Below are 26,815 nucleotides of genomic sequence, written 5' to 3'. Positions count from 1 at the left end.
ACACATTAGCTATATTTTTCCTGTAGTTACTATAAATAGAAATAATAAGTCTTTCAAGCACTATACAACACGTTTTTAAGTTAGGTTAAACGAAATGAGAAACTGCATCAGCTGATCATAGTCGTATCTTTAAGTGCTGTTAACTTATTTTCAAGCGTACACGTATTATGTGCCTGAAAAAAGTAACGGTTTTGTGTTTAAGTGGCAAAAGTAAGTAAAAGCAACAATTAGCTACTTGATGTACTGTAATCAGTGAAAAGAAGCCCACTTTGCCAGGTAACTGTAGGAAAATATGTATTTCTTCATGGCAGACAACTCCTGTTGCCTAGCTAATTTTAGAACTGATTTTAAATTTTTACTTGTGGCTTAGAGAAACGGGTTGCAGTTAAACAACTATTGCTGGCAGCCAAATGTAAAAAGTTAGCTTTGATGACTTAAATTATGTTGTAATTTTAACTTTTTCCCCCAAACCAATCAATATACAGTTCTGGAACGTGTTTCATTGAAGGTTTTAGGTCAAATGCCACAGGAAAAACTATAGGCTCTCAAGGTACGTGCCCGAAATTCCAAGATTCATGTTCCATGTCATCGTTGTCACTTTACCAAAAGGATGAAATTCTGAGCAAAATTTGTGGTAGATATGCATTTGTTTGTTTTTTTTCATATGATCATATCCGGAGACATTGCTGCACAATTTAGAATTAATTACCCTATACATCGGTTAACACGTTGACTGCACGCGCCGACTTTACAGGCGCTCCCCAGTGGCGGGCGAAGCCCCGGCGCGCAACCGAATCAGCGAACGCAATTGGCATTCAAATATTTCAGTCTGACGAATCACAAAAGAGCAGTGGTGACTGTGCTGCGTTACCCCGAGAGTGGATGTAGTTCACTGAAACACCCAAAGGTAGCAGCACTGCACGGATCCGTATCCAGTGTCTTTGTAATGTGGGTTGAAGAGAAAAAATCCCCGAAACCGGGACAAAAGCATTGCCAGACAGGATTTTACGGGAAATTTTAGTACCAACCTACACCAAAGTAAAGCTCGCATTCTCAGCTGGCAGGCTGGCAACGATTATAACGTCTCTGTCTGAGGCTAAAGCAGGAAACCCACTAGTCCGACGCTCTCCGACACGACACCTTCCGTCAAGTCTCCAACACCTTCCGACGCCTTCCGCAATTTTATGGCATTAACCCATTGGTCTGACGGGCTCCGACAGTAGGCCTCCGACGAGAAATACACCACCACTCTCAGTGCCAGTTGCGATGGAACATGTGATCACATACTGTTCACAAGCAGTAGTTAGGGAGCAAATAATGAAAAAGTCCATGGTAATTATATCGACCTCCGGACCTCACTTGAAATTAAAAATTTCTTTTTTCAAAATGGTCGAAATTTCACGCTGATTTCAAAAATGATTGTCGTTTTTTTCGGAAACGTCCCGTTTTCCCGGAAAATGGGAAAAACGGGAAAAATATCTTTTTTTCTCAAAACCTATGGTGTGGGTACTCAAATTATGCGGAATTTCCTCCGGAACAAGAATATGTAAATTTTATTACGATCGGACCACTATTAAGTAAAATATCACCGAAAAACGGGAAAACGGGGAATTTTTTTTTGTTGCTCAAAACCCATATTGTGGGTACTCAAATTGTGCGGAATTTAATCCTGAACACGAAAATGTAGTTTTTATTACGATCGCCCTTAAGTAAAACATCACCGGACAGGTTAATTAACCTAACATAACCTAACTTAGGTTTAGATTAGGTTAGGTTAGGTTAGGATAGGTTAATTTAGGTTAGGTTAGGTTAAGTTAGGTTAGGCTAAGTTAGGCTAGGTTGGTTTAGGTTAGGTTGAGTTTTGTTAGGTTAGGTTAAGTTTGGTTAGGTTAGGTTTGGTTGGGTTAGGTTAGTTTACTAGGATAGGTTAGCTTAGGTTAGGTTAAGTTAGGTTAGGTTAAGTTAGGTTAGGTTAGTTTAGGTTAGGTTGAGTTTTGTTAGGTTAGGTTAGGTTAAGTTTGGTTAGGTTAGGTTAGGTTTAGTTGGGTTAGGTTAGTTTACTTACAATACTCATGTTATTTGATAAACTAACCCAACCTAACCTAACTTACGAACTTAGGTTAAGAGACCATTAGTATTGTAAGTAAACTACCCTAACCAAACTTAACCTAAGCTAACCTAACCTAACCTATCCTAACCTAACCTAAGTTCGTAAGTTAGGTTAGGTTGGGTTAGTTTATCAATAACATGAGTATTGTAAGTAAACTAACCTAACCCAACCAAACCTAACCTAACCAAACTTAACCTAACCTAACAAAACTCAACCTAACCTAAACCAACCTAACTTAACCTAACCTAACCTAAACTTACCTATCCTAGTAAACTAACCTAACCCAACCAAACCTAACCTAACCTAACCAAACTTAACCTAACCTTACAAAACTCAACCTAACCTAAACCAACCTAACCTAACCTAACTTAACCTAACCTAACCTAAACTAATCTATCCTAACCTAACCTAACCTAATATAAACCTAAGTTAGGTTATGTTAGGTTAGTTCACCTGTCCGGTGATGTTTTACTTAAAAGCGATCGTAATAAAAACTACATATTCTTGTTCAGGATGAAATTCCGCACAATTTGAGTACCCACAACATGGGTTTTGAGCAAAAAAGAAAAAATTCCCCGTTTTCCCGTTTTTCGGTGATATTTTACTTAATAGTGGTCCGATCGTCCGACAGCAGCTGTTGGATCAACGACGATCAAGGGGGCAGCGATGACGTCAGGCTGCCGGAAAAGGAAGATAACTTTTGGTGGAAACATCTGGGTTTAAAGTTCTAGAACATTCCATGGTCTCCATAGCAACCAAATCGGGTATAAATACAGCAGTCCAAGGGCCAGTCTTCACTTCACGAGTTGACAGTCAGCGCTGCGGGTTTAAACCATTTGCCAGGCGCAAATAAAACAATAATTAATAGTAATCAAATTTGTATTTGTGAAAGAAAATAAATACCCCCGCCGCAGCAAACCTGCAGACTAAGCGAATTTCCATTTGCCTGATTGGATTTACACTAAAATGTCTCCTTAAAAATATCACATTTATCCCTGTTTAAATAGAATCAGTTTATCACATACTTAGGTTTGCTGCAACAGGGAGGGTAAAAGTGTTTTTTTATGTAAAATGTTAATTTTTAGTAAGAAATAAAAACATTTTCCAAATTTGGGCAAAATATGTTAATAAACAAGCAAACTACAACAGTTTACTTATTCTCCATAAGAATAACATGGGAATTTTAAATTTACAATTTTTTGGAATTTTCTCCGTAACCATTAGGCGCATTATAACGCTTCAATATACTAAATTATTTGTTTTTTTAAGCTCTACAAAATAGTTTAGAAAGAAATTGCAAAATTTGATGTTTTTTGGGTCAAAAATGGGAAAAACCCATTTTTACCCCATAAAACCCCCCATAAACCCCCGTTCCCATGGTCCGATCATGCTGGTTCGCGAACTCGTTCGAATAAACGTAGGTTTACACGTTTGTACCAAATTTCATCAAAATCGGATCATTTTTACTCGAGTTATCGCGCTAACGGACACATATATATATAAATATATATTATTTTCTTGCATTTTTAGGGCTACTAATATAATAAAATTAAAACATATATAACAAAGTACCCTTTTAGTAATTATTTTATTTTTCATGACGACATGTTTCGGAACTAAGTCCATTGTCAAGTCATTTTTATTTTTATTTTACAAAAGAATGAGGTTATGGTAAAAATGACTTGACAATGGACTTAGTTCCGAAACATGTCGTCATGAAAAATAAAATAATTACTAAAAGGGTACTTTGTTATATATGTTTTAATTTTATAAATATATATATATATAAATATATATGAATTTGAACGGATGGTGTTTTTGGCCTCTAGGGACCTCAAAACGAAAAATCTTTGACAAGCTGCAACAAAACTCGCTGGGCTAGGAATGCACTTGATGTGACACCATACGTGGGAACGTTGAGTTCATACTCCTCAATAGGTCCATTTGGTAAGGTTCTGTAAAATATGTGTTGCAAACTCCGTTGCTCAGGAGCTACAACAATCTGTCTATACATCTGCTTAATATCTGAACACACAACAATGGAATGAAGACGAAAGTTTGTTATAATTTCAGTTATATCCTTTTGCAGCTTAGGACCTGGGAACAAATTGTCATTTAATGACTTATCATCATTTTTAGGTTTGAAAGAGGCATTGAAAACTACTCTGAGTTTGGTAGTGCTACTATCTTCTTTCCTTACACAGTGATGAGGGATGATGTACGTAGAGGGGGTAGTCGCAATGCTCATGTGACCTTGAGCAATGTAGTCATTCAAAAAGTCCCTATACTCCTGATACATCGTTGGGGTTTTCTTCAGTCTTGATTCTAAATTTATTAGACGGTGCTTAGCGATTTCTCTTGTGTTAGGTAACGAAATGTTGTCTGATCTTACAGGCAGTGAAACTACGTATCTATTTGTTTCATCACGAAAATGAGTAGTTTGAAAATGATTTTCAGTCTCAATGTCTTCAGGATTGATAGGTTTCTTAGTGTTTACTGACTCTGTTTCCCAAAATCTTTTGATTGATTTATCTACAGACTCACAGCAGGTCAGAAAGTATGAGTTTTCATTTGTAGAAGAAATGCTTGGTACTTTGCCACCAATAATCCATCCAAATATGGTTGCCAAAGCGGAAGGTTGACCTTTGATTATATTGTGTGAGTCCAGAATAATATCATAGTACAAGTCAGATCCTAACAAAAAATCAATGGGTGCACTTTGGTCAAAAGTGGGATCAGCTAGCTTTAAATTAGAGAATTTTGACTGTACAGAGCGATCTAATTGGATGTTAGGTTGATCAGAAGAAATTTTAGGTACCACTATCGCTTCAGTTGTCAATTCAGTTTCAGGTGTAGAGATTGGGCTTATACTGCACATTACAGAGCCTTTGTTTTGGGAGACAGATGTATTAGCTACAGCCATAAGCGTAATTTTGCTGTAACGTCTTTTTAGACCAAGGCGTTCAACACATTCTGTAGTAATTAAACTAGTTTGTGACCCTCCATCGATGATGGCCCTTACCTGTTTTAGTTCACCATCGTTATCACGGATGCCAATAATAGCAGTACTCAGTAGCATGTTTGTACTTGAACAAGTATTAGTGTAGTGGCAAGTCTTAGGTTCTACATTATTTCCAGCATTAGGCTTAGACTCTGTCACTTGACTGTTATCTGAACGATGTAGGAGAGTGTGGTGTTTACCAGAGCATTTGAAACACTTAGACTTAGATTTACAATCAGATATCATGTGAGATCCGAGGCAAGAAAAACATAAGGCACTCTTTTTAGCTTGATCATATCGTTGCGCTACACTCATGCCTTTAAATTTTGAACAACCATAAATCTTGTGAGAGATGTCCTGACAGCACGGGCACGTTAATGAAGCATTCTTCCCTTTATCGTAGTGAATTGTATTCACAGTAGAGAGCATTGCACTGCGAGAGCTTGATGGCTTAGAGAACTGGGTAGGTTTGTGAGGTTTTGATTTTCCCTTGGGATCATTAGTGATTTCTAGAATTTTGAGCTGTTGTTGGACAAATTTGATAAGGTCTTCAAACTTTGGGATATCATTACTTGAATGATGGCTTTCAAAATCCTTACGAGTACTTGGTGTCAAAGAGCGTAAACCAATGTGGAGCATAGTGAAATCAAATAAATCGTCAATGTCAAGAACCTTCACAGCTGACAAATTACTGTTGAATACTTCCATGAAGTTTGAGAAAGAGTTAGTTGAATCCTCTGTCATTTGGCGAAAAGATAATATTTTGTCAAGATAACTTGAAGCTAATAATCTTTTATTCTGGTATCGTTCAATTAGAATTTGCATGGCAATATCATAGTTGTCTTCTGATATTGCTAGAGTGTCAATAAGAGAGAGTGCGTGAGATTTTAGTAAACTACGTAAATATGTAAGTTTTTCTACCTTGGTTAGGCAAGCGTTCTTATGGATCATAGAGGTGTAGAGGGCATAAAAGTTTGGCCAAGCTGTAATTGATTCATCAAATGGTTCAATTTCCAGTTTTGGTAGTCTCGCTACTTGAGAAGATTGTGTTGGGACAGATGATTGAGTAGTTTCCGGTTTACTTTGTGTATTTAAATTCCCTACATTCATCTTACGAGCAATTGTCTTCACATTGAAATAAATCTCATCATACGCCAATGAAGCTTTAGTAACATCAATTTTTTCACCCTCTTCTACCTGAGTGTTTGCAATGTTTATTTCGTCAGATACTTGCTCAAAAGCCTCATAATCATCTTCGATTCGCTGGAAGCGAGAAACAAAAGAGTCTAACTCAGCAGTGTAGCTTTGTTTTTGTTGAGCTAATTGTATACATTTTTTGCCAACATCATATAGAGCTTGTAGTCTAGCAAAATATTTTTCTCTCCTTTTAACAAGTGTTTCTAATTGGACAGTAGGTCGGGGAGTCATGTTTGCAGATTAAGTTTATATGACCAAGGAGGTATAGGTAGGTATAGGAAACCCTAGAGAAAAATAAAGCAACTTAAAAAAGTTAAAAAACCCTCTAAAACAAACTACAAAAGAATTTAAAAAACTTATTTATGCTCTCCTTTTGCAAAACAAAAGAAATTACCAACTAAAAAGTTACTGTAATCCATCCGGCTCGAAGGACCATTAATTTGTTGAGTCGTAGAGAATTTTAAATCTTAAAAATTCTATTCTCAAAATGTATTAATTTAATTTTACCCAAAGGCAATCGGAGAGCATGAAATAAAAACTCTGCTTCTCAGTTCACACACTTTTTAATATCAGGTTTTAAAATTGGATATATTGAATTATGACAAGAACTGTTATATTAGATTAGAATATTAAATGAAATCTTCCGGAAGGTTAAAACTTTTAAATCCTAAAAATCTGATAGAAATATTGTAAGAGTATTTTGAATAATTGCTAAATAAATTAAGTTAAACATTATTTTCTACTTGCGGAGTCTTTCTAGAGAAGTTCAGGTTGTGGTGAGTTTCAAGTGAGGTCGTGACGTGGGTAGCGAAGCGGTTGTAAGAGGGTTGGAGCTGGCGATGTCGTCTGGGAAGGTTGCAGAGGGTTGGCCTCAAAGGAGTAGCTAGGAGAGTAGAGGTTTGACGTAGAGAGACTCTGCTAGTGGTCCAGTGATGCCCGTAGAGGAGAGGGATGACTTGAGCTTAAAAGTGGCGTGCAGGTTGACGACAGGAGAGAATTACCAGTCCATTCACTTGTAGAGGTTTCATCCAAATATTAATACTGAAGATTTACTTCATTCACTTCACATCACTGTCACTGATACACTGAACTGTACTATTATGTTCTAACATTGGTTATAATTAAAAGAGAGAATTTAGACTACATTTTGAATCTATAACTACAATATATTTGAGGACATGTTAACTAGAAGGCAGTAGTGTGTAGACTGAGACAGAGCAAAAAGTGAAAGCATAAAACAAGAACAATACTGTCTGGCAGATAAGGAAAACGAATATAGATAAAACCAACAATAATGGAATGCATTGGAAATACCAATATCCAGCCAGTCCATTCATTACTTTTATCAGTAGTTTATTCTGATATTATATTCAAAACTCTACAAATACAATTAAATGAAATTCAGATTTAAGTCATTGAGACGTTACAACAGGGAAATTAGCAAAAAGTACAGTACAAAACGTAAACAATAATACCCCCGTCGCAGCAAACCTGTCGACTAAGCAAATTTATATTTACCTGAATTGATTTTCAATTAAGTGTATTTAATTAACATTAGGTTTTATGAGTACTAGGATTGCTGCTACGGGGAGGGTAAAAAAGTGTGGTTTTTAGTAAAGTATTAATAACTTAGTATAAAATAAAGAAATTTACCAAGTGTGATCAAAATATATCCATCAGAAAGCAAACTTACAATATTTTATAGTATTCTCCATAAGAATAACATGGGAATTTTGAAATAAAAATTCTTTGAATTTTCTCCGTAACCAATAATTGCACAAAAACATCACACTCTTGTTTTCACATGTTTCATACCCGTTCCACATATTGTGATCACACACAAAGCTAGACAGTAAATCTAGGCCTGGTGCACGCAGAGTGGAGAAATGACGGATCCGACATCCGACAAGAATGCCCCAGAGAGCAATGTTGTCGTGACGTGTCGTGTCGGAAGGTGTCGTGTCTGACTAGTGGGTTTCAGTCCATTTAAAATCATGCAAAGCAATTTTGTCGGAAGGTGTCGGAGCCTTGACGGAAGGTGACGTGTCGGACCAGTGGGTTTCCTGCTTAAGCTCACACTGACTCAATATATTTCTGTTGGTCTGGTGCCGACTTTAGTCGGCGCGCGCCACCTGGGAGCGCTGGCGACGCCGACTAAAGTCGGCACGCGCAGTCAACGTGTTTTAAAAAAATCAATGATTTTACTGTTTCAAGTTGCAATAATGTTGAAACTTAACTTCCTAGAGATACTTAAAACTCGACCAAGTTTTAAAGGTGTGTGCTAACTAGCTGTAGATCTTGGCTCTTAAGTATTTAACAACGTAGAAAATTAGAAAGCATATATTTTTTTGATGGCAGGGAAGGCTATGACATTGGCGAGACCATAGCTGTGAAATGAGTTGGTGTCAATCATCCACAACATGTTCAAATAAACGTAGGTTTGTACCAAATTTAATCAAAATCAGATCATTTTTGCTCGAGTTATTGTGCTAAAGGACACACATAGAGGGTGTTTCACGAGAGGTGTCTCAAATTGCTTACGGATAAACGGCTTAACGTACAAGTATGAAATAAAATTATTTCCCGCTAAATCGACCCCAAGGAATAACGTAAAAATATGTTTAACGTTTTCCCAATACAGGGTGTGCCAAAAACTGAGGGTCACTAGTTCGAATTTTGGAATTTTCAAAGGTAAACATATGTTATGTTGTACATCGTTTTAAAGGTATTTGATAGACAAACATTTTGGCAAAAACAGAAATCAAATATCTTTTTCTGTTTCAAAATAGCAGCAGTTTTTTTGAAAAAAAATCTATATTTTTTTAATACTTTGTGTTTCCTATACCAATGCATTTGTCGCTTCTCCGGTTAGATTTTCTTACTCGTTATGAAATTAGCTTTACTTTGATAAGCTAAGCAACAATTATTTAAAAAGATAAAATTTTTTTAAAAAATTATTTTTAGAAATTTGCGAATGCTCATTGTTCAAAACTTTTAAATAGCAACATATGTCAAGTGGCACATCATTTTATAGGTTTTTAAATTCCTAACAAATTTGTAATTTACACTTGCCTTGTATCTCTTTTAGTTTTTGTTTAAATAACAAAAAACCTAATTTTCCTATATCAAATGCATGTTATTTAGGTTAAACACTAAAGGCTCCATTTCATTAAGTGTTAAACCACGTCAAACCCAAATAAAATGCATTTATTTATTTATTTATTATTATTTTATGGCCAGCATTTTACTTAAGTCAATATACCTAATGGTTAGATTCTTTTAGCGAATTTCCCTATAGGGAAGTAGCTATTACCGTAGGTGGCACGGTAAGACCTAGGCCCGAGACCGATTTACTTTTTCATTTTGATGTCCCCAGAGGCCAAAAACACTATTCGTTCAAATTTTTATATATGTATATATATATATATATATAGATTTATATATATATATATATATACGTCCGTGAACGCGATAACTTGAGTAATTTTTGTCAGATTTTGATGAAATTTGGTTTAAAGGTGTAAAGCGGGATAAACTTGAATGAGTTCGCGAACCAGCACGATTGGACCATGGGAACGGGGCTTTACGGGGGGTTTTATGGGGTAAAAATTGGTTTTTCTCACTTTTGACCCTCAAAACACAAAATTTCCCAATTTCTCTTTAGACCTTTTTAAAGAGCTTAAAAAAACAAATAATTTAGTATATAAAAGTATTTTTGTTCGATTATTAGTAACGGAGAAAATTTAAAAAATTGTAAATTCAAAATTCCCATGTTATTCTTATGGAGAATATTGTCAAATGTTGTAGTTTGCTTGTTTATGAATATATTTTGATCAAACTTGGCAAATTTATTTATTTTGTACTAAGCTATCAATATTATACTCAAAAACACACTTAAGTTAGTTTCCTTGTAGCAGCAAACCTAGGTACTCGTTAAACCTAATGTTATTAAAATATATTTAACTGAAAATCAATTCAGACGAATGGAAATTCTTTTAGTCAGCAGGTTTGCTGCGGCGGGGGTATTTTAATTCTGTCTCTTCTTCTTGTCCGTCCAATACTTCTTCATTCTTTCCGACCGTTGTTTTCTTTCTTCTTCCGAAACCACTCTTCCTTGTCTCTGATTGTTTGCTCATATTGGCAGGATGATATTTTTGTCTTTGAGTACTGCAAGCGCCTCTGACTTATTTTCCAAATCTTCTAATGATATGTTCAACCTTCTCATTTCCTCCTTAATCTCTGTAATCCACCTAAAGTCACTCTTGCTATTCCACAACTTGTCAATTATGTTTTTGCTTATTCTATTTTCCGGTGTCCTTAAAAGATGTCCAATGAATGAAATTCTTTTCTTTTTAATTATACTTGTTAATGGCTCTATTTCCTTATATACAGTTTTATATTAAATGCATTTAATATAGGAAAATTCGGTTTTTTGTTATTTATGCAAAAACTAAAAGAGATACAAAGTAAGTGTAAATTACAAAGTTGTTATGGATTATAAAACCTATAAAATGATGTGCCACTTGACATATGTTGCTATTTATAAATTTTGAACAACAAGCATTCGCAAATTTTCAAAAATATTTTTTTTTTAATTTTTATCATTTTAAATAACTGTCTCTTTTAGCATATCAAAGTAATGCTAATTTCATAACGAGTAAGAAAATCCAACCAGAGAAGCGCTAAATGCATTGGTAGGAAACATACGCTAAATGGATTGGTATAGGAAACATAGAGTATTAAAAAAATATAGATTAAAAAAAAACTGCCGCTATTTTGAAACGGAAAAAGATATTTAATTTATGTTTTTGCCAAAATGTTTGTCTATCAAATACCTTTAAAACGATGTATAACATGACATATGTTTACAAAAAATTCCGAGATTGGAACTAGTGACCCTCAGTTTTTGGCACACCCTGTATTGGGAAAGAGTTAAAAATATTTTTACGTTATTCCTTGGGGTCGATTTAGCGAGAAATAATTTTATTTCATCCTTGTACGTTAAGCCGTTTTTCCGTAATCAATTTGAGACACCTCTCGTGAAACACCCTGTATATGTATGAATTTGAACGGATGGTGTTTTTGGTCTTTGGGGACCTCAAAATGAAAAAGTAAATCGGTCCCGGGTCTAGGTCTTACCATGTGATCTAGAGGGTAATAGCTTATTCCCCCTATATAGGAAATTTGCTTAAAGCTAAACAGACAAATGTTTTACATTATTTAGTCTGTCTTATCATTGATTAATGTGACTGCTATGCCTAAAAATTAGATAGTGAATTTTACTTTTCAGATAGGCTATATGTATATTTTAAATTAGTGTCTCTGACCCATATTTGAATTCATGATTCAATTTTTTGTCTTTTTCCCATTTACTCATTCTATAAGGCTTCATCACTTGGGCGAAAAAACAGGTTAAAATTATGATAGAAACAGCAATGAAAAATAGGATAGTTACAGTCGGAACTAAATCCCAAATGTCATCATTTTTCATGAGCGTTTGCTCAAAATAATCATCATTTTCAAACACTTGGACAGGAGGGAGATGTTCCTGAGGAGTTTCTGAAAACTTCTGTGCCAATTTGTCTATCTCTCCTTGAAGTTCGTCGAGCACTGCTGAGTCCAACCAAGAAGCCAAATCTTGCCTCCCAATTTGACGCAGTCTCAGTGAAAGTTTTTCATGGGTCTTTCCTTTTCCCTCGTGCGAGTTCCACTCAAGCAACAGTTTGAGGCAGCTCACATCACTTGGAAGTGCGTTTTCAGCATCCTCCAGTTTGTTCCAACGCTCCATCTGGAAGGAGTTGAAGTGAATAGAGGCTACCAGTCTGTGACACTCATCCGTTGTCAAATGTTTTGCTAAATACTGCACTTCAGGGAGAGTGAGGTCCACTGTGCAGCTTGTTTGTGCAGTCCAATATATTAACCCTATAAATACCAACAACATCGAGTTTTAGTCTAGATAGTTATGTATCTATGGAAAAATTCTTAGACCAGAGCATTCACTATGGCATTTTTGTTTCAAATTTGCATAGAATGTTGTAAAAATTCCTAAGTAGCTATAGTAAACACTTAAAGTGAAAATGTTTGGGTATTTACAAAAAATAAAGATCACGTGTTTTTCTGCTTATGGGAGAAATTTATAAGATTTGGCCAGAGTTTAAAAAAGTAAAAAATGTAAAAATAGCTTTGTATGGTCTTACTGCAATGTAATAAATACCCCAGCTGCAGCAAACCTGCCGACTAAGCGAATTTCCATTTGTCTGAATTGATTTTCAGTTAAATATATTTTAATAACACTAGATAACACGTTGCTCAAAATCGAGCAAAACTGAAACTTGTATGTAAAAAATAAACAAAAAACATAAACAGCAAGACCTTAATCAAAGAGTCGCTCAAAAATAATTCATTGATATGACTGATTATAGAAATATAAAAATATTATGATGTAAAAAATATATAAAAGTAATCTACAATATTAAAATTTACATTCACTCTCATACTGCTTTGGTTATCTCTTATGTATTACTATAACAGTTATTTGTCCCGCCTACTGGCGGGTGCACTCTATGAGCACGTAGATGTCAACCACACACTGTAAAGTGAGCTTTTGACCTAATGTAGCTCAATTCCTCTCTTGACGCCAACCATCACTACTCTTATTCTAGCATTGTTAAATAACACGTTGTTATAGTTAGAAGACACTTCTTCTGTCTCTTATTATGTACCTACATAAGAATCTCACTTGACTCCTCGGAGCTCTCGTCCCTACATAATGTCTGCCACAGTCTTCGAAGATTTGCAAATGGGTTGGCATTGTGACCCTATTTCCCCCAATTGTTTTCATTGCATTTTTTATTTGAATTGTGCTTAATTCTCTTTTGGGTTCTAGTAACATTGTTGTACTTACCGGTACTTATATATCTGTGCGTATTCAGGATCATCACCTTTTTGAGGAATTAGAGGACCCACTCGGTGGTAAAACGTGTCGCGGATCTTAAAATTGTAGATCCCCTGTGGAATTTTCTCATCTTAATGAGAGCTTTGGAGCTGACCATGGTAAAGGCAGAATTGAATTGACAAACTTTATCCAAATAATTTCTTGATATAAGTTTCACAGTCCTATTATCAGAATGGGAGTTTCCAATAAGAACCTGAAGGTATTGAGAATTGCACAAATGGGGTAAACAAACCTTTCATTTATAACAAAGAGTAAAAACTTAACCGTCTCGGCCAGTCTTTTCTTGCTTAAAAATATGTAAGCTACTACAATGTAAACATTTAACGTTCATTTGTCCGAGATTGGACTATCACAACGGTGGTACTACCACTATGTACCTGTTGTATATCTCTATGTTTCAAATGCTATGCATTTAATAATTTAATCATATGTTATTTTCAAAAATGTGATGCGATTGATGTAAATAAACTAGTAACATGATAAGGCTCATTTTTCATCTATATATTAATTTAACTATTTATTTCAATATATAAACTTACAATACACAACAGAAATGGCGACGAGGAGAGCCTAACGTGTGTTTTCTATTTGTTTTAAAGTTTATTCTACATATTTTCAAAATGAACCAAAAGGACAATTTGAAATATTAATCAAGACCTTGTCTTCAGCTATTCAAGGTATGTCAAAGACTCCACAATCAAACATCACTTTGATTTCCAATTTCGAACAATTTGACTCAAACAAAGAAACTTTTCAACTATACAGAGAAAGATTTGAAAATTACCTAAAGATAAAGAATGCTTTTGACGATAAAACTATTTGTGCCCAGCTTTTTCTCAATAGTGTAGGTTCTAAAACATATGACCTTTTGTCTTCACTCTCAGCTCCAAAAAGTATTAATGAGCAAACCTATGATGAAATTACAAAATTATTGGACAATTACTTTCCAAAAGCCAATGCAATTGTAGAACAACATAAGTTTTTATCCAGAATCCAGGCACAAAATGAATCAATAACAGACTATGTAACAGCTCTTAGGAAACAAATTGCAACTTGCAAACTTACCTGTACATCATGTGAAGCATCTGTATCTGACTTATTCTTAAGATCACAGTTTATCAGGGGAATTAATGACTCTTCAATTAGAGAACAATTAATCCAGACCAAGGACTTAACATTTGACATTGCCGTAGAAAAGGCAATAGCAATTGAAGCTTCGAAAATAGACAGTGCAACTCTTAACAACTTTTCTAGTCCTCAAACATCGTCACAGGCGGAAGTCAACAAGTTATTGACAAGACCAACTCACCAGAATTATACACCAACACCAAGAAGGACAGCCTACGGTACCTCAACAACAGATCTGACAACAGACTAAATCACCCTTTCACAAGACGAAATAAGGTTGATTTGGCAACACTTGGAATTGGAAACCTATGTTTAAGGTGTGGTAAAGCAAATCACACGTCAAGGGAATGTAAAACCAACATATCACGCCTTCACTGCCAAAACTGTGACAAGGATGGACACATAGCCAAGGTCTGTATATCAACTCTACTCTCTAAGAAATCCAGGCCTACAGTTAATACAATAAGTACTACTCAAAATAATTCAAAGGACATAAACTCACTTTATGGAATAGGGCAACTTCAAATTCTCAATGTATCTGACTACAATTCATCAGACACAGAAAAATTTTTTACAACTATTCTAATCAATGGGAAACCACAAAAGTTTGAGGTAGATTCAGGCGCAGCTCATACACTTCTACCAAAGGCTCAATTTGACAGACTTAATCTTCCTCAAAACACAATCCAGAATACAAATATAAGGTTTCGTTCTTACACAAATGAGGTTTTCCAACCCTTAGGCTTGGTTAATGTTCAGGTTGAATACAATGGACGCTCATCTACACAGCAGTTGTTTGTAGTTCCTGACATGTACAGTCCTCTACTAGGTAGGACTTGAATAAGACAACTTGGAGTTTATTTGAACGATCTTGACACCCAGGGACCAAAAGATACCGGTACTTATGTAAACATAGTTTCCAGTGACACAGACAAACTAGTAACTGCAGTGGAATAAAAATTTCCAGAAATGTTTTCACCAGAAATAGGACATATTCCTAATGTCACCTGCTCTCTAAAGTTAAGACCTCAATCCAAACCAGTATTTTTCAAACCTAGACCTTTACCGTATGCACTCCGGAATAGAGTGGGACATGATCTTGACAAACTCGAACAAGACAAAATCATCACTAAAATCGAATCATGCGACTGGGGTTCACCCTTAGTTGTAGTGCCTAAGCCCGATGGTACACTTAGGCTATGCGCAGACTATAAAGTCACAGTCAACCCTCAACTCTACGATTCACACTATCCGATTCCTAGGATCGACGAAACACTCCACAAACTGAGAAACGCCAAGTTTTTCTGTACTCTCGACCTCTTTAAAGCTTACCTACACATAGGTGTCGATGAAGAAAGTGCTTGTATTCAAACAATATCAACCCATAAAGGTACTTACAAAGTCAACAGATTGTCTTTTGGAATCAAGACTGCACCCAGCATATTTCAAAAAGTAATGGAACAAGTTCTACAAGACCTCCCAGGTGTCAGTTCTTACTTTGACGACATAATTGTCTACGGGTCAACTTTGGATGAATGTTTCAACAACCTTGTAGCTTGTCTGGAGCGACTTCAAACCAACAATCTTCACCTCAACAGAAATAAATGCACATTCTTCCAAGAAAGCATCACTAGGATATGTTATTGAAAATAACAAGATATCCAAGTCTCCAGCAAAAGTGTCAAATATCCTCAATATTCAAAGACCAAATTCAGTAGAGGAAGTGAGAAAGTTTCTAGGACTTGTAACTTATTATTCAAAATTCATTCCAGCAGCTTCTACCATAACTTACCCTCTACGCCAGTTACTCATCAAGAATAAACCATTCAACTGGACAAAAGATTGTGAGAAAGCGTTCATCAACATCAAGAAGGAAATAGCCTCAGATAGAGTGGTAGTTCCTTTTGACCCAGACCTTCCAGTATCCGTAGCCTGCGATGCAAGCCCACATGGGATCTCAGGAGTACTATCACAAATTATCAATGGAGAAGAAAGGCCCATTGCATTCGTCTCCCGCTCACTTTCAAAATCAGAGTCCCAATACAGCCAACTTGATCGTGAAGCACTCGCTATTGTATTTTCTATTGGAAAGTTTTTCAACTACCTCTATGGAAGAAAATTTGAATTGATCACAGATAACCAACCACTCACACGAATATTTCACCCAAAGAATGTTCCTCCAATGACAGCTGGTCGACTTTTACGCTATGCAGTTTTCCTCAGAGGATTTGAATACAACATCAAACATCGGAAAGCAGAACAACACCAAAATGTAGATTTTCTATCCAGGACTTTTCAAACAACGGAACATCGTGGTATCGACACAGCACTGAATAAAGAAGAAGATGAAATAGAACAGAATTCAATCCTTCAAATCTCATCAATCAACATCACGAGTGATTCAATTTCAAAAGAAACTGCTTACGATCCAGGAATGAAAGATCTTATGAAACAAATAAAAGAAGGTGCAAATGATCCAATCTACTCAACCAATCAAGGAATTGTATTCAGAGGAGAATGTGTCTACATTCCAAGATCACTATGCTCTCATGTTTTAGAAGAGCTTCATGCAACACACATAGGAATGGTAAGAATGAAACGACTCGCAAGACTCCACTGTTATTGGCCCGGAATTGACAAAGACATTGAAAATAAAGTTCGATCATGTGCAGCTTGCGCTTTACAGTCAAAACAGCCAACAAAAGTTTTTCACCCTTGGGAAATCCCTAAGGAAAACTTTGAAAGAGTTCACACGGACTACGCAGGACCATTTAATGTACACCATTTCCTAGAAGTGATTGATGCAAAATCTAAATGGCCTGAGGTTCGAATAACAAAAAACGCACCATCCACAGCTACGACAATAGAATTTCTAAATGATATCTTCTCTACACATGGATATCCTGCTGTACTAGTTTCTGATAATGCCACCATTTTTACTAGCTAAGAATTTACAGACTTTTGCCAACAAAGAGGCATATTTCAAAAATTTATTGCCCCAGGACACCCAGCAACCAATGGGTTAGCGGAACGCTATGTGCAAACGTTAAAGACATCTTTGAAAAATTGTGCTGAAGATCCTCGAAAGAATATTAAATCACAAATTCAAGACATACTGTTTCGCTACCGAGCTGTACCTCTACAATGCGGACAATCACCGGCTGAACTGTATTTAAATCAAAAGATCAGAACAAAACTAGATGCTCTCAAACCCCCTAAGAAAAACACATCATTACATCCAGGTTTTCAACAAGTAAGCCGCTCATTTAAAGTGGGGGAGAGAATATTAGTACGTTCCTTAGACGGCTGGAAGTTCGGAAAAATTATTTTTCAACTTGGAGTTCTGCACTACAAAGTCAAACTGGACAACGGTTACATTGGCAAGAGACACATCGATCAGTTGAAGAGAACATCAGTGCCAGAAACAACAGCCAAAACACCCTCCAGCTCATCTCCTAAAGTAAATACTAGTTCGCAACAACAGAACGTGACATTCAAGGACAATGATCTGGAAAATATAGAAATCAGGCTTCAACGCAGAGAAGATAACAATGATCAACTTGAAAATGCAGAAATCAGGCTTCAACCCAGTGAACATAATAATCCCCAAACAGATGACAATGCTTCAACAGATGTTCCTCGCAAATCAGCCAGAACGAGAAAGCAACGGAAAAGACTGGACTTGCGAATCAAATTTAGTGGGGAAGAAACTGTTGTATATCTCTATGTTTCAAATGCTATGCATTTAATAATTTAATCATATGTTATTTTCAAAAATGTGATGCGATTGATGTAAATAAACTAGTAACATAATAAGGCTCATTTTTCATCTATATATTAATTTAACTATTTATTTCAATATATAAACTTACAATACACAACAGTACCCATCAAATGTTCAATTGAGAGGTTGATGCAAGCGGCCATGTTCACGTTCCCTCCAGCCACTCACAGTTCTTCGTTGTACTGGCGGAATTTGATTTTAAATTGAAATGAAATAAGGAAGTTAACCAAACAATGAAAACACTATAAAGGAATTGGAATTTTGATACACATTGTAAATTACATGATAATGTGGTAATGTAACGAATAACTGCCCCTGCAAATAATCACTTTTAAACATCCACTTCATCACATGGAACTGTAACATGATAATCAGTAAAATACGATGTAAGGTCAATCAATTTAACCATAGACAAAAAGAATAAAACATTTATTAAATATTTATTCTGAAACTCTTCATTATGAAACAGAACCAGACTTAGTTCAACAGATTGAAACAAAATATAAATTCCAGCTTTGCTCTGGAAGTTTTAAGTCCTGCAGTCTGTTGGGTTAACCTTAAAAACTATTTCAAACTACGTCCATATGTTATTTGTAAACAAAGGGAAAATGAGTTTGATCAAATGTCAACAGATAGCACCGCCTTCCAAACTTTAGCCCTTAAGTGTACTTAAAATATCCATAAACAAGCAAACTAAAACATTTGACAATATTCTCCATAAGAATAACATGGTAATTTTAAATTTACAATTTTTTTAATTTTCTCGGTTACTAATAATCGAACAGAAATACTTTTACCTAACCCGCCATGTTAAACTTCCCTATCCCAAGCGTGATGTATACAACTTCCTTACTTCTCGAGTGATGTAAAGTTGAAAAAAACTCACTCGGTGATGTAATGAAACCCATATAAATAACATTGAGTGGATAACTTAAAAAATATATCTCTATGGAGCCAACGACGTTCAACGCTAGAAATCAGCTGTGTGTTCGAATTTTATTGTTATGCTTTGAAGAATTTTCCTAACCTAGCTTTTGTTTGTAAATGAACATTACTGTTAGAAGATGAGTGAAATTGATAATGAAGCATATTGCTCGTAACCTCCTGAATATTGTCGGGTTAGGTAAAATCTTGTACGTTATTGTTCCGCAAGAGCGTGTTTACATCACTTCGGTGAATTATGCCACCTGCGTGATGTAAAAACGCTCTTACTACACTTGTAATGTAAATAGCTATTATATACTAAATTATTTGTTTTTTTAAGCTCTTTAAAAAGGTTTTAAGAGGAATTGGGAAATTTTGTGTTTTGAGGGTCAAAAGTGAGAAAAACCAATTTTTACCCCATAAAACCCCCCGTAAAGCCCCGTTCCCATGGTCCGATCGTGCTGGTTTGCGAACTCATTCAAGTTTATCCCGCTTTACACCTTTAAACCAAATTCCATCAAAATCGGACAAAAATTCTGAAACACCCTGTATATAGATATGTCCATTGCTGTTAAGGGGACAAATTTCATACGCAAGACCTGTTTAGAGGACAGCAATAAGAGGACAGTCCTCATAACAGGTGTTATACATAACACAAACTGTCCTTTTAACAGCAATGGACATACATTTTACAGGCTTACTAACTTACATGCGGGAGGTAGAAATACCCAAAAATTCACTTCTCTGTCCTCATAACAGGGGTTTAATATAGAGGGTTTTGTGCGACATATGAAGTCATGATAAAAGTCTGTGCAGAACATGTGAAGGGATCAGGACGTTGTGTCTTCTATATAAGTATAAAAGAGGATGTTTGTATATATATATATATATATTTGTTTGGCAGTGATAAACTCAGACACCGCTGAACCGATTGCTACAAAACTTGGTACATACGTATAGAATTTCATGGAATAGGTTTATACACCATCAATTTCGTGATCCGTCCAATCGGCTCCGCCCCAGTGGCTCTGGAGTTTCCCATGTTAACCTTATGAGAAATGGAATTAATGAATCTTAACAGATGTTTCAATTAAACAAGTTGGTTCTTTTCTATGATGTTTAATAGCATTAAAGTTACAAGGATTACCAACAGGGTGCAGCACTATTATTTCTTTTACATTTATGACAACAGCTAATTTGCAACCAAAAGGTGAGTGAGCGTAGCGAACGAACTTCAACCTGGAGGCGAGTTAGCGTAGCGAACGAGCTAACCTGAAGGCAAGTGAGCGTAGCGAACGAGCTAACCTGAAGGCAAGTGAGCGCAGAGAACGAGCTCCAACCTAAAGGTGAGTGAGCGTAGCGAACAAGCTCTAACCTAAATGTAAGTGAGCGTAGCGAACAAACTTCAACCAGGACGTGATTGAGCCATGCGAACGAGATCGTCTTGAAAATTAAGAAGTTAAACGGAGCAAAGCCCGCAGGTTACAGCTAGTATCTGTAGTGTATAAAGCATAAGGTTAACAAAAGTTTTATAGATAGACCTAATAATAGGGTGCGACATTGGAAGTTGTGATGGAAAGTACCTGAAGAATACTTTGCAGAGCACGTGAAGAGTTCTGAGCGTCATGTCTTGTCTTTATAACGTATAAGGTCAACTAAAGTTTTATAGATAGACCAAATGAAAGGGTGCGACATAGGAAGTCATGATGAAAAGTTCCTTAAGAATACTGTGCGGAACATGTGGAGAGTTCTGAACGTCATGTCTTGTCTTTATAACGTATAAGGTCAACTAAAGTTTTATAGATATACAAAAAAAAAAGGGTGCGACAGGAAGTCGTGATGGAAAGTTCCTGAAGAATACTGTGCAGGGCACGTGAAGAGTTCTGAACATCGTGTCTTGTCTTTATAACGTATAAGGGTAACACAAGTTTTATAGATAGACCTAATAAAAGGGTGCGACAAAGGAAGACGTTAAGGAAAGTACCTGAAGAATACTATGCAGAGCACGTGAAGAGTTCTGAACGTCGTGTCTTGTCTTTATAATAACTTATAAGGTTAACAAAGTTGTATAGATAGACCTAATAAAAGAGTGTGACATAGGTAGTCGTGATGGAAAGTACCTGAAGAATACTGTGCAGGGCACGTGAAGAGATCAGGACATCGTGTCTTGTCTTTATAACGTATAAGGTTAACAAACGTTTTATAGATAGACGTAAAAAAAGGGTTCGACGTAGGAAGTTGTGATGGAAATTACCTGTGGAAGAATACTGTGCAAAGCGTTGGAAGAGTTCAGGATATTGTGTCTTGTCTTTATAACATTAGAAGTTTACAAATAGTTTATAGATCGACAATAACGTTGAACAAAAGTTTGAAGTAAAGGTATAATAACGAGTAGCGACATCTGCAGAATACTGTGAAGAGCAAATGTAGTGTTCAGGACATTGTTTCTAGTATTTGTAAACCTTAAGATTAACAAAGTTTTTTTTTTTTAATAGGCAACTAATCATTTGCGACAAAAAAATTCATAATTAAAGTCCTTGCTAACTACTGTGCAGAGCATGTGAAGAGTTCAGGCATTTTTTAAGTCATTGTAACCTTAAAGATTGAGACAGGTTAAAAAGATAGACCTAATGATATAGTGCGAAATTTCTAGTCATGATATAAGAAAGTCTTTGGAAACTACTTTGCACAGTATGTGAAGGATTCAGAGAATTGCATCTAGTTTTAAGTCTAACAAAAAGGCAAAACAAGGTTAGAATGATACACATAATGATGGAATTCTTTAACATGTTTATACATGATGTTACATCTGCCAGACTACTGTGCAGAGCATGTAAAGAGATATGAAATAAAGCAAATAAATTGGTACTCCTATTTGTAAAAACGGAAAAAACAAATTAAGTTGTGTCGTTAGCATTTTTTTCGTAAAAAAATAAATTCTTATGTCTCAGTGTAGTTGTAATGACACTGTCCATAGATGTAATTAGTGCCCATAATCATCGGCAATGCCTCAGAGTAATAATGTTGTAGTACTACTCTGAGGTAATGCAAATGTTTTTCTGTCTTTATAGAATTAATGAATAAAGTGCTTTATTTTACAAATAAACATTCTTCTCAGAATATTATAAAACCAATTAGTTAAACAATGGTCTTCGACCATCTGTTTGGTTAGTACGCCTTGTTAACATGAAACACATTTCTGAATAAAAAAAAACTAATTGTGATAAGTTACAAATAAAATAACCAATTACGTCTATTAAAAAATATTGGCTTACGCTTACATAAAGAGTATGCGAGGTATTTAGTTTATCAAATAATAGGTTTAAGCAGCAATTTCTAAGCAAGTCTATGTCAAATACTTTCAATACCTAATATACAAAATTGGAAGTTAAGTTTAATGAAATATCCATTGTGTCTTCAACTTTGAAAGAAAAGACATAATTCTTCAACTAATTATTTATTCAAAATTTTATTCTTTAATTCCAACCTCATTTTTTCAAGCCTTTCTTTTTTAAAATAGTTCTCTCTAATAATGGAAAAACATTTGGTAAGTAGCAACCAAATGAAAACTGTTTCAAATTATTGCAAATTGCACTAATTAAGAAATCTTTTTATGAATTTGTTTTCATAAATAATATTATTTCAATTAAAATTATTAAAGTAAAGTAAAGTATTGTTTGTGGTTGAAATCGTTAAGCTCTACTTGGGCCCTGTGAGAAAACTCCTGGTTGGTGGTCAAGGTCAATTAATGCAAGCAGCTGCTGGTGATACTGTGATGTACGTGCCCAGTAAAACATACACATTCTCCAGCTATCTCTTTCTGCCTCTATTGTCTGTAATCTCCACTAATCGCCTAAAACATCTGCTGTCCCAAAAACAAAACGCAAACCATGTTTTCACCCTAGACGTTTCCATTCTTTGAGAGGAAAAACCAAGACCATTTTGAAGTTTTCCACGAAGCACCGCCTGAATGGGCGCTTTTCCACGATTCCATCATTAGTATTAACGTTCCACGATCCCAGTGACTAACACATCACAACAATAATGGTCAACAAATGATATCTATCATGAGTTTTTTTATTGAAGTTCGTTGAGGAAATGATCTATATGGATTGCTCGTCCATGATATGAAAAAGTTTGTTAGGTACCTACCTAAATTGAAAATGAGGGAATGTCTACGGAAGACGAATTGACTTTACAATTTAATTAATTGTAGCGAAATTGAAAATGAAAATTATTTACATGTTTATCTAATAAGTTATATGTTTTAATAGATTAACTAGGGTTCCAAATAAATGTGTTTCGAAACATGTTTGTTTTATTTAAACTTACTCTAAATGCGGTTTAGTATAAAAACTACTGTCGGAGAAAAAGGTTTAGACACTCGAGTTTGGAGCTCTACAGAAAAGTAACCAAACTAACTTAGGAAAACACGTGGTATATATAAATTTTCGTTGTTTCATTCTACGTATTCCTGTGAAAACAACAATTTTTTAGCTCCTTTATGAAATTTTTTATGACAATCAAAAGGTAAAAACTCCTTGTTTTTAGGGTATCAAAAACCATCTTATGACTTGGTAAATTCGCACAATGTAAACTAAAAGTCAGAACTTTATCAAACTTTAATACAATATAGACACATATATAATGAATTAATTTGTGCAGTTTCAGAATTTTTACTCGTACTTAGGTTTGCTGCTACAGGAAAGAAAATAGGGGGTTGTTATTGAAATATTTTTTGCTTAGTATGAAGTAAACAAAATTTCAAAATTTCATTAAAATATGTCCATAGACTAGCAAGCTACAACACTGAATTTATTCTCCATAAGAATAAAATGGTAATTTTAAATTTACACTATTTTGCGATTTTTCAGTAACCGTTAGGCATGCAACAATGCTTCAATATACTAAATTATTTGTTTTTTGAGCTCTACAAAATGGTTTAGAAAGAAATTGCAAAATTTTATGTTTTCAGGGTGAAAAATTAGAAAAACCCATTTTTACCCCATAAAACCCCCCATAAACCCCTGTTCCCATAGTCCGATCATGCTGGTTCGCGAACTCGTTCGAATAAATGTAGGTTTACACGTTTATACCAAATTTCATCAAAATCGGATCATTTTTGCTCGAGTTATCGCGCTAACGGACACATATATAAATATATATATATATATATATATATATGAATTTGAACGGATGGTGTTCTTGGCCTCTGGGGACCTCAAAACGAAAAACTAAATCGGTCCCGGGTCCAGGTCTTACCATGAGACCTACGGTAATAGCTTATTCCCTATATGGGAAATTCTCTAAAATGAGATGGTGTGTGTTTGTGTGTGTGTCTGTCTGTTACTTAGAAACGCAAGAACCACTGAACCGATTGAAATACAATTTTTTATGAAGTTAGCTTATATACCTGGTTAACATATAGGCATATTCCTGTTATTAAATTTCCCTTGAACTACGCCCCATGGGCTTCCAAGTTTCAATGTTTACATATGGGAAGAATGTAAATAGTAAAAAAAATTAATTGAAGTCAGCTGTAAATACTATGGTAAGGTTCTGCTCCCAAGATTCTCAAGTTTTATGATTATGAGAATAGTTTGATTAAAATATTTATGAAAATATACTTATTTTCATGGAAACAGAAGGATTTCATTGTATAATTTTTTTTTAATAATGTTGATATGGTAGCAGCTTTTTGTTTACAAATTTGAACTGATAAACAAATGTTTGGATCAGGATTAATAGGTTTTAAATTATACTAAGAGATATTATATGTACTGGTACAGTTTTAAAAATGTTACTGACTGAATGTTTTACTTCTTATTTGTAACACTTTTATTTGTGTCTTAATTCAATTTAAAAAAAAACTTAAATTTCAACTATACCTACTTTTATTCTGTCCAGAGGTTGCTACTACCTACTTATATTTTCTTCTATCATCTACTTCACATTCGCTTTTTTACAATTACAGAAATCTCCTTATTCGTTGTGTTTTTACAACACTGCTTTAATTTGGCTTCACTTTTGTTTCTAAAATCAATTAAATGTCTGTAATGTAACTATGTTTCAAAATTTAAAAATTAATGAAATTTGTGCCCTGATTAACAATAATAGTGGTTGGTTTTCTAAAACAAAGTAATACAAGTTTTCCATTAGTTTATTTTTGCTTATTATTGTGATATATACACACTGATCTGCAGGTAAAGATTAAAAGCCCTCAGCAGTTACGATAAAAAATATTAATTATTTATGTAAAATCAATATAAACTGTTTTTTTTTTTAATACAGACGAGAGCTTTAAATGCTGTGCGATTATTTTTTCTTATTTACCTATATGTACGTTTTCAAGTAAATAAATGTTTAAGTAAGCTTATCATTTGAAAATTTAATTATATCCATACCCATGGGTACATTATTTCCATAAATGCATAAGTGCCTCATATAATTTGTACTCTACTATTGGTAGCCTTATAAGTTAGCCTAGCCTTAAAGAAATGTATTATTCAAACTAAGAGTTTCAGATGTGTTGTGTTCCTGAGACCAAAGGGGAATGAGTAACTATTTTATATAACATAATTCAAAATATTTTTTTTGTATTCAGTGTCCTCTCCGTTGCAATGCACGGGTACAACAGCTAGTCTATACTAAAACAATATCTTAGCGTATTCAGAGTTTGTTTGCAGTTGTTAAAACTTTTTCTTGTTAGCGTTTACACTACATTTTAATCAACGATCACATAAGACCGAATTTTAATACATTTCCAGAGTAGATTATAAGTACGTTGGCTATTAGTGTGATATTATAATAGCAAGTACGAGGATGCGTCTATCGGCTGGGAGATTTAATTGATAGAGGAAACCCGAATGATGCCAAATAAAGGCCAATGAACTATAAACGTGGCATAAAATGTACAATGGCCGAGCTTAATAAAGGACTATAGTGATATGTTAATTTTAAATGCAGATATATTTATTGAGCGAATCTCTTATACGCCGACTCTTATGCATTTCGTAATACGCAAACTCCTCCTAGACGGCTGAAGCAATCGTTTTAAAATTTTGCGATAAATGCTATATCGGTGAGTGCCAACATCTATATGGCGTCAAACATATCTCTTAGGAATCCGCCCCACGGGCCCTTAAAGTTTCAATGTAATCCTATGGAAGCAGTATTTGACACATAGGGGTAGCGGATTTCTACCCCCGGATATTTACCCCCATGAAAAAACGCCTACGTCATTTTGACGTCACGAGGGGCGGGGCCTATACACGGTCAAGAAACAGCCCGCGACTGGAAATCTACCCCCGGACATCTACCCCCGGACATCTACCCCCGGACATCTACCCCCGGACATCTACCCCCGGAAATCTACCCCCGGAAATCTACCCCCGGACATCTACCCCCCGTGGTCAGCTCTGTCACGTATCGGCCAATATTCATTGTTGTAATTGATTTTATTGACAGTTTTATGTAAATCAACGGCTCTTCGGTTAGTAATTGCCCTCTGAAAATAAAGCGATTAGGAATGATTAAAATGAGTAGGAGGTGGCGAAACTAAAGGAATTGCTAAAATTAGGAATACCTCATACTGTAGATTCCTGTTGTTCCAGCCATGTTGAAGAAGTGAGGTCATGTGACCCAGTGTTCTTCCCAGGTGACTCTTGATTTGAGGTAGTGGGGTATGGCGGCAAATTTGAATACTGGTTATAGGAT

General features: G+C 35.2%; 2 protein-coding genes across 2 annotated transcripts; both read right to left on the bottom strand.

Annotated features, from left to right (window-relative positions):
- Nucleotides 1-3,944: 3,944 nt before the first annotated feature.
- On the bottom strand, nt 3,945-6,539 carry LOC129003568 (uncharacterized). The gene has a single exon (XM_054431865.1). It carries the CDS (start codon nt 6,537-6,539, stop codon nt 3,945-3,947), a length of 2,595 nt encoding a protein of 864 aa, XP_054287840.1.
- A 5,077-nt stretch (nt 6,540-11,616) lies between these two features.
- On the bottom strand, nt 11,617-26,757 carry LOC129002147 (uncharacterized). The gene is made up of 2 exons (XM_054429744.1): nt 26,685-26,757; nt 11,617-12,096 (listed from the first exon to the last, which is right to left on the bottom strand). Exons 1-2 carry the CDS (start codon nt 26,733-26,735, stop codon nt 11,617-11,619), a joined length of 531 nt encoding a protein of 176 aa, XP_054285719.1. The 5' UTR covers nt 26,736-26,757.
- Between the last annotated feature and the right edge of the window lie 58 nt (nt 26,758-26,815).

Source organism: Macrosteles quadrilineatus, unplaced genomic scaffold (assembly GCF_028750875.1).
Source record: "Macrosteles quadrilineatus isolate MER2022 unplaced genomic scaffold, UCM_ALF_1.0 Scaffold_9__3_contigs__length_116548681, whole genome shotgun sequence".
In the NCBI taxonomy this organism is placed as follows: domain Eukaryota; kingdom Metazoa; phylum Arthropoda; class Insecta; order Hemiptera; family Cicadellidae; genus Macrosteles; species Macrosteles quadrilineatus.
Note: the sequence above shows the minus strand (reverse complement) of the source record. Positions and strands in the feature narration are given on the sequence as shown.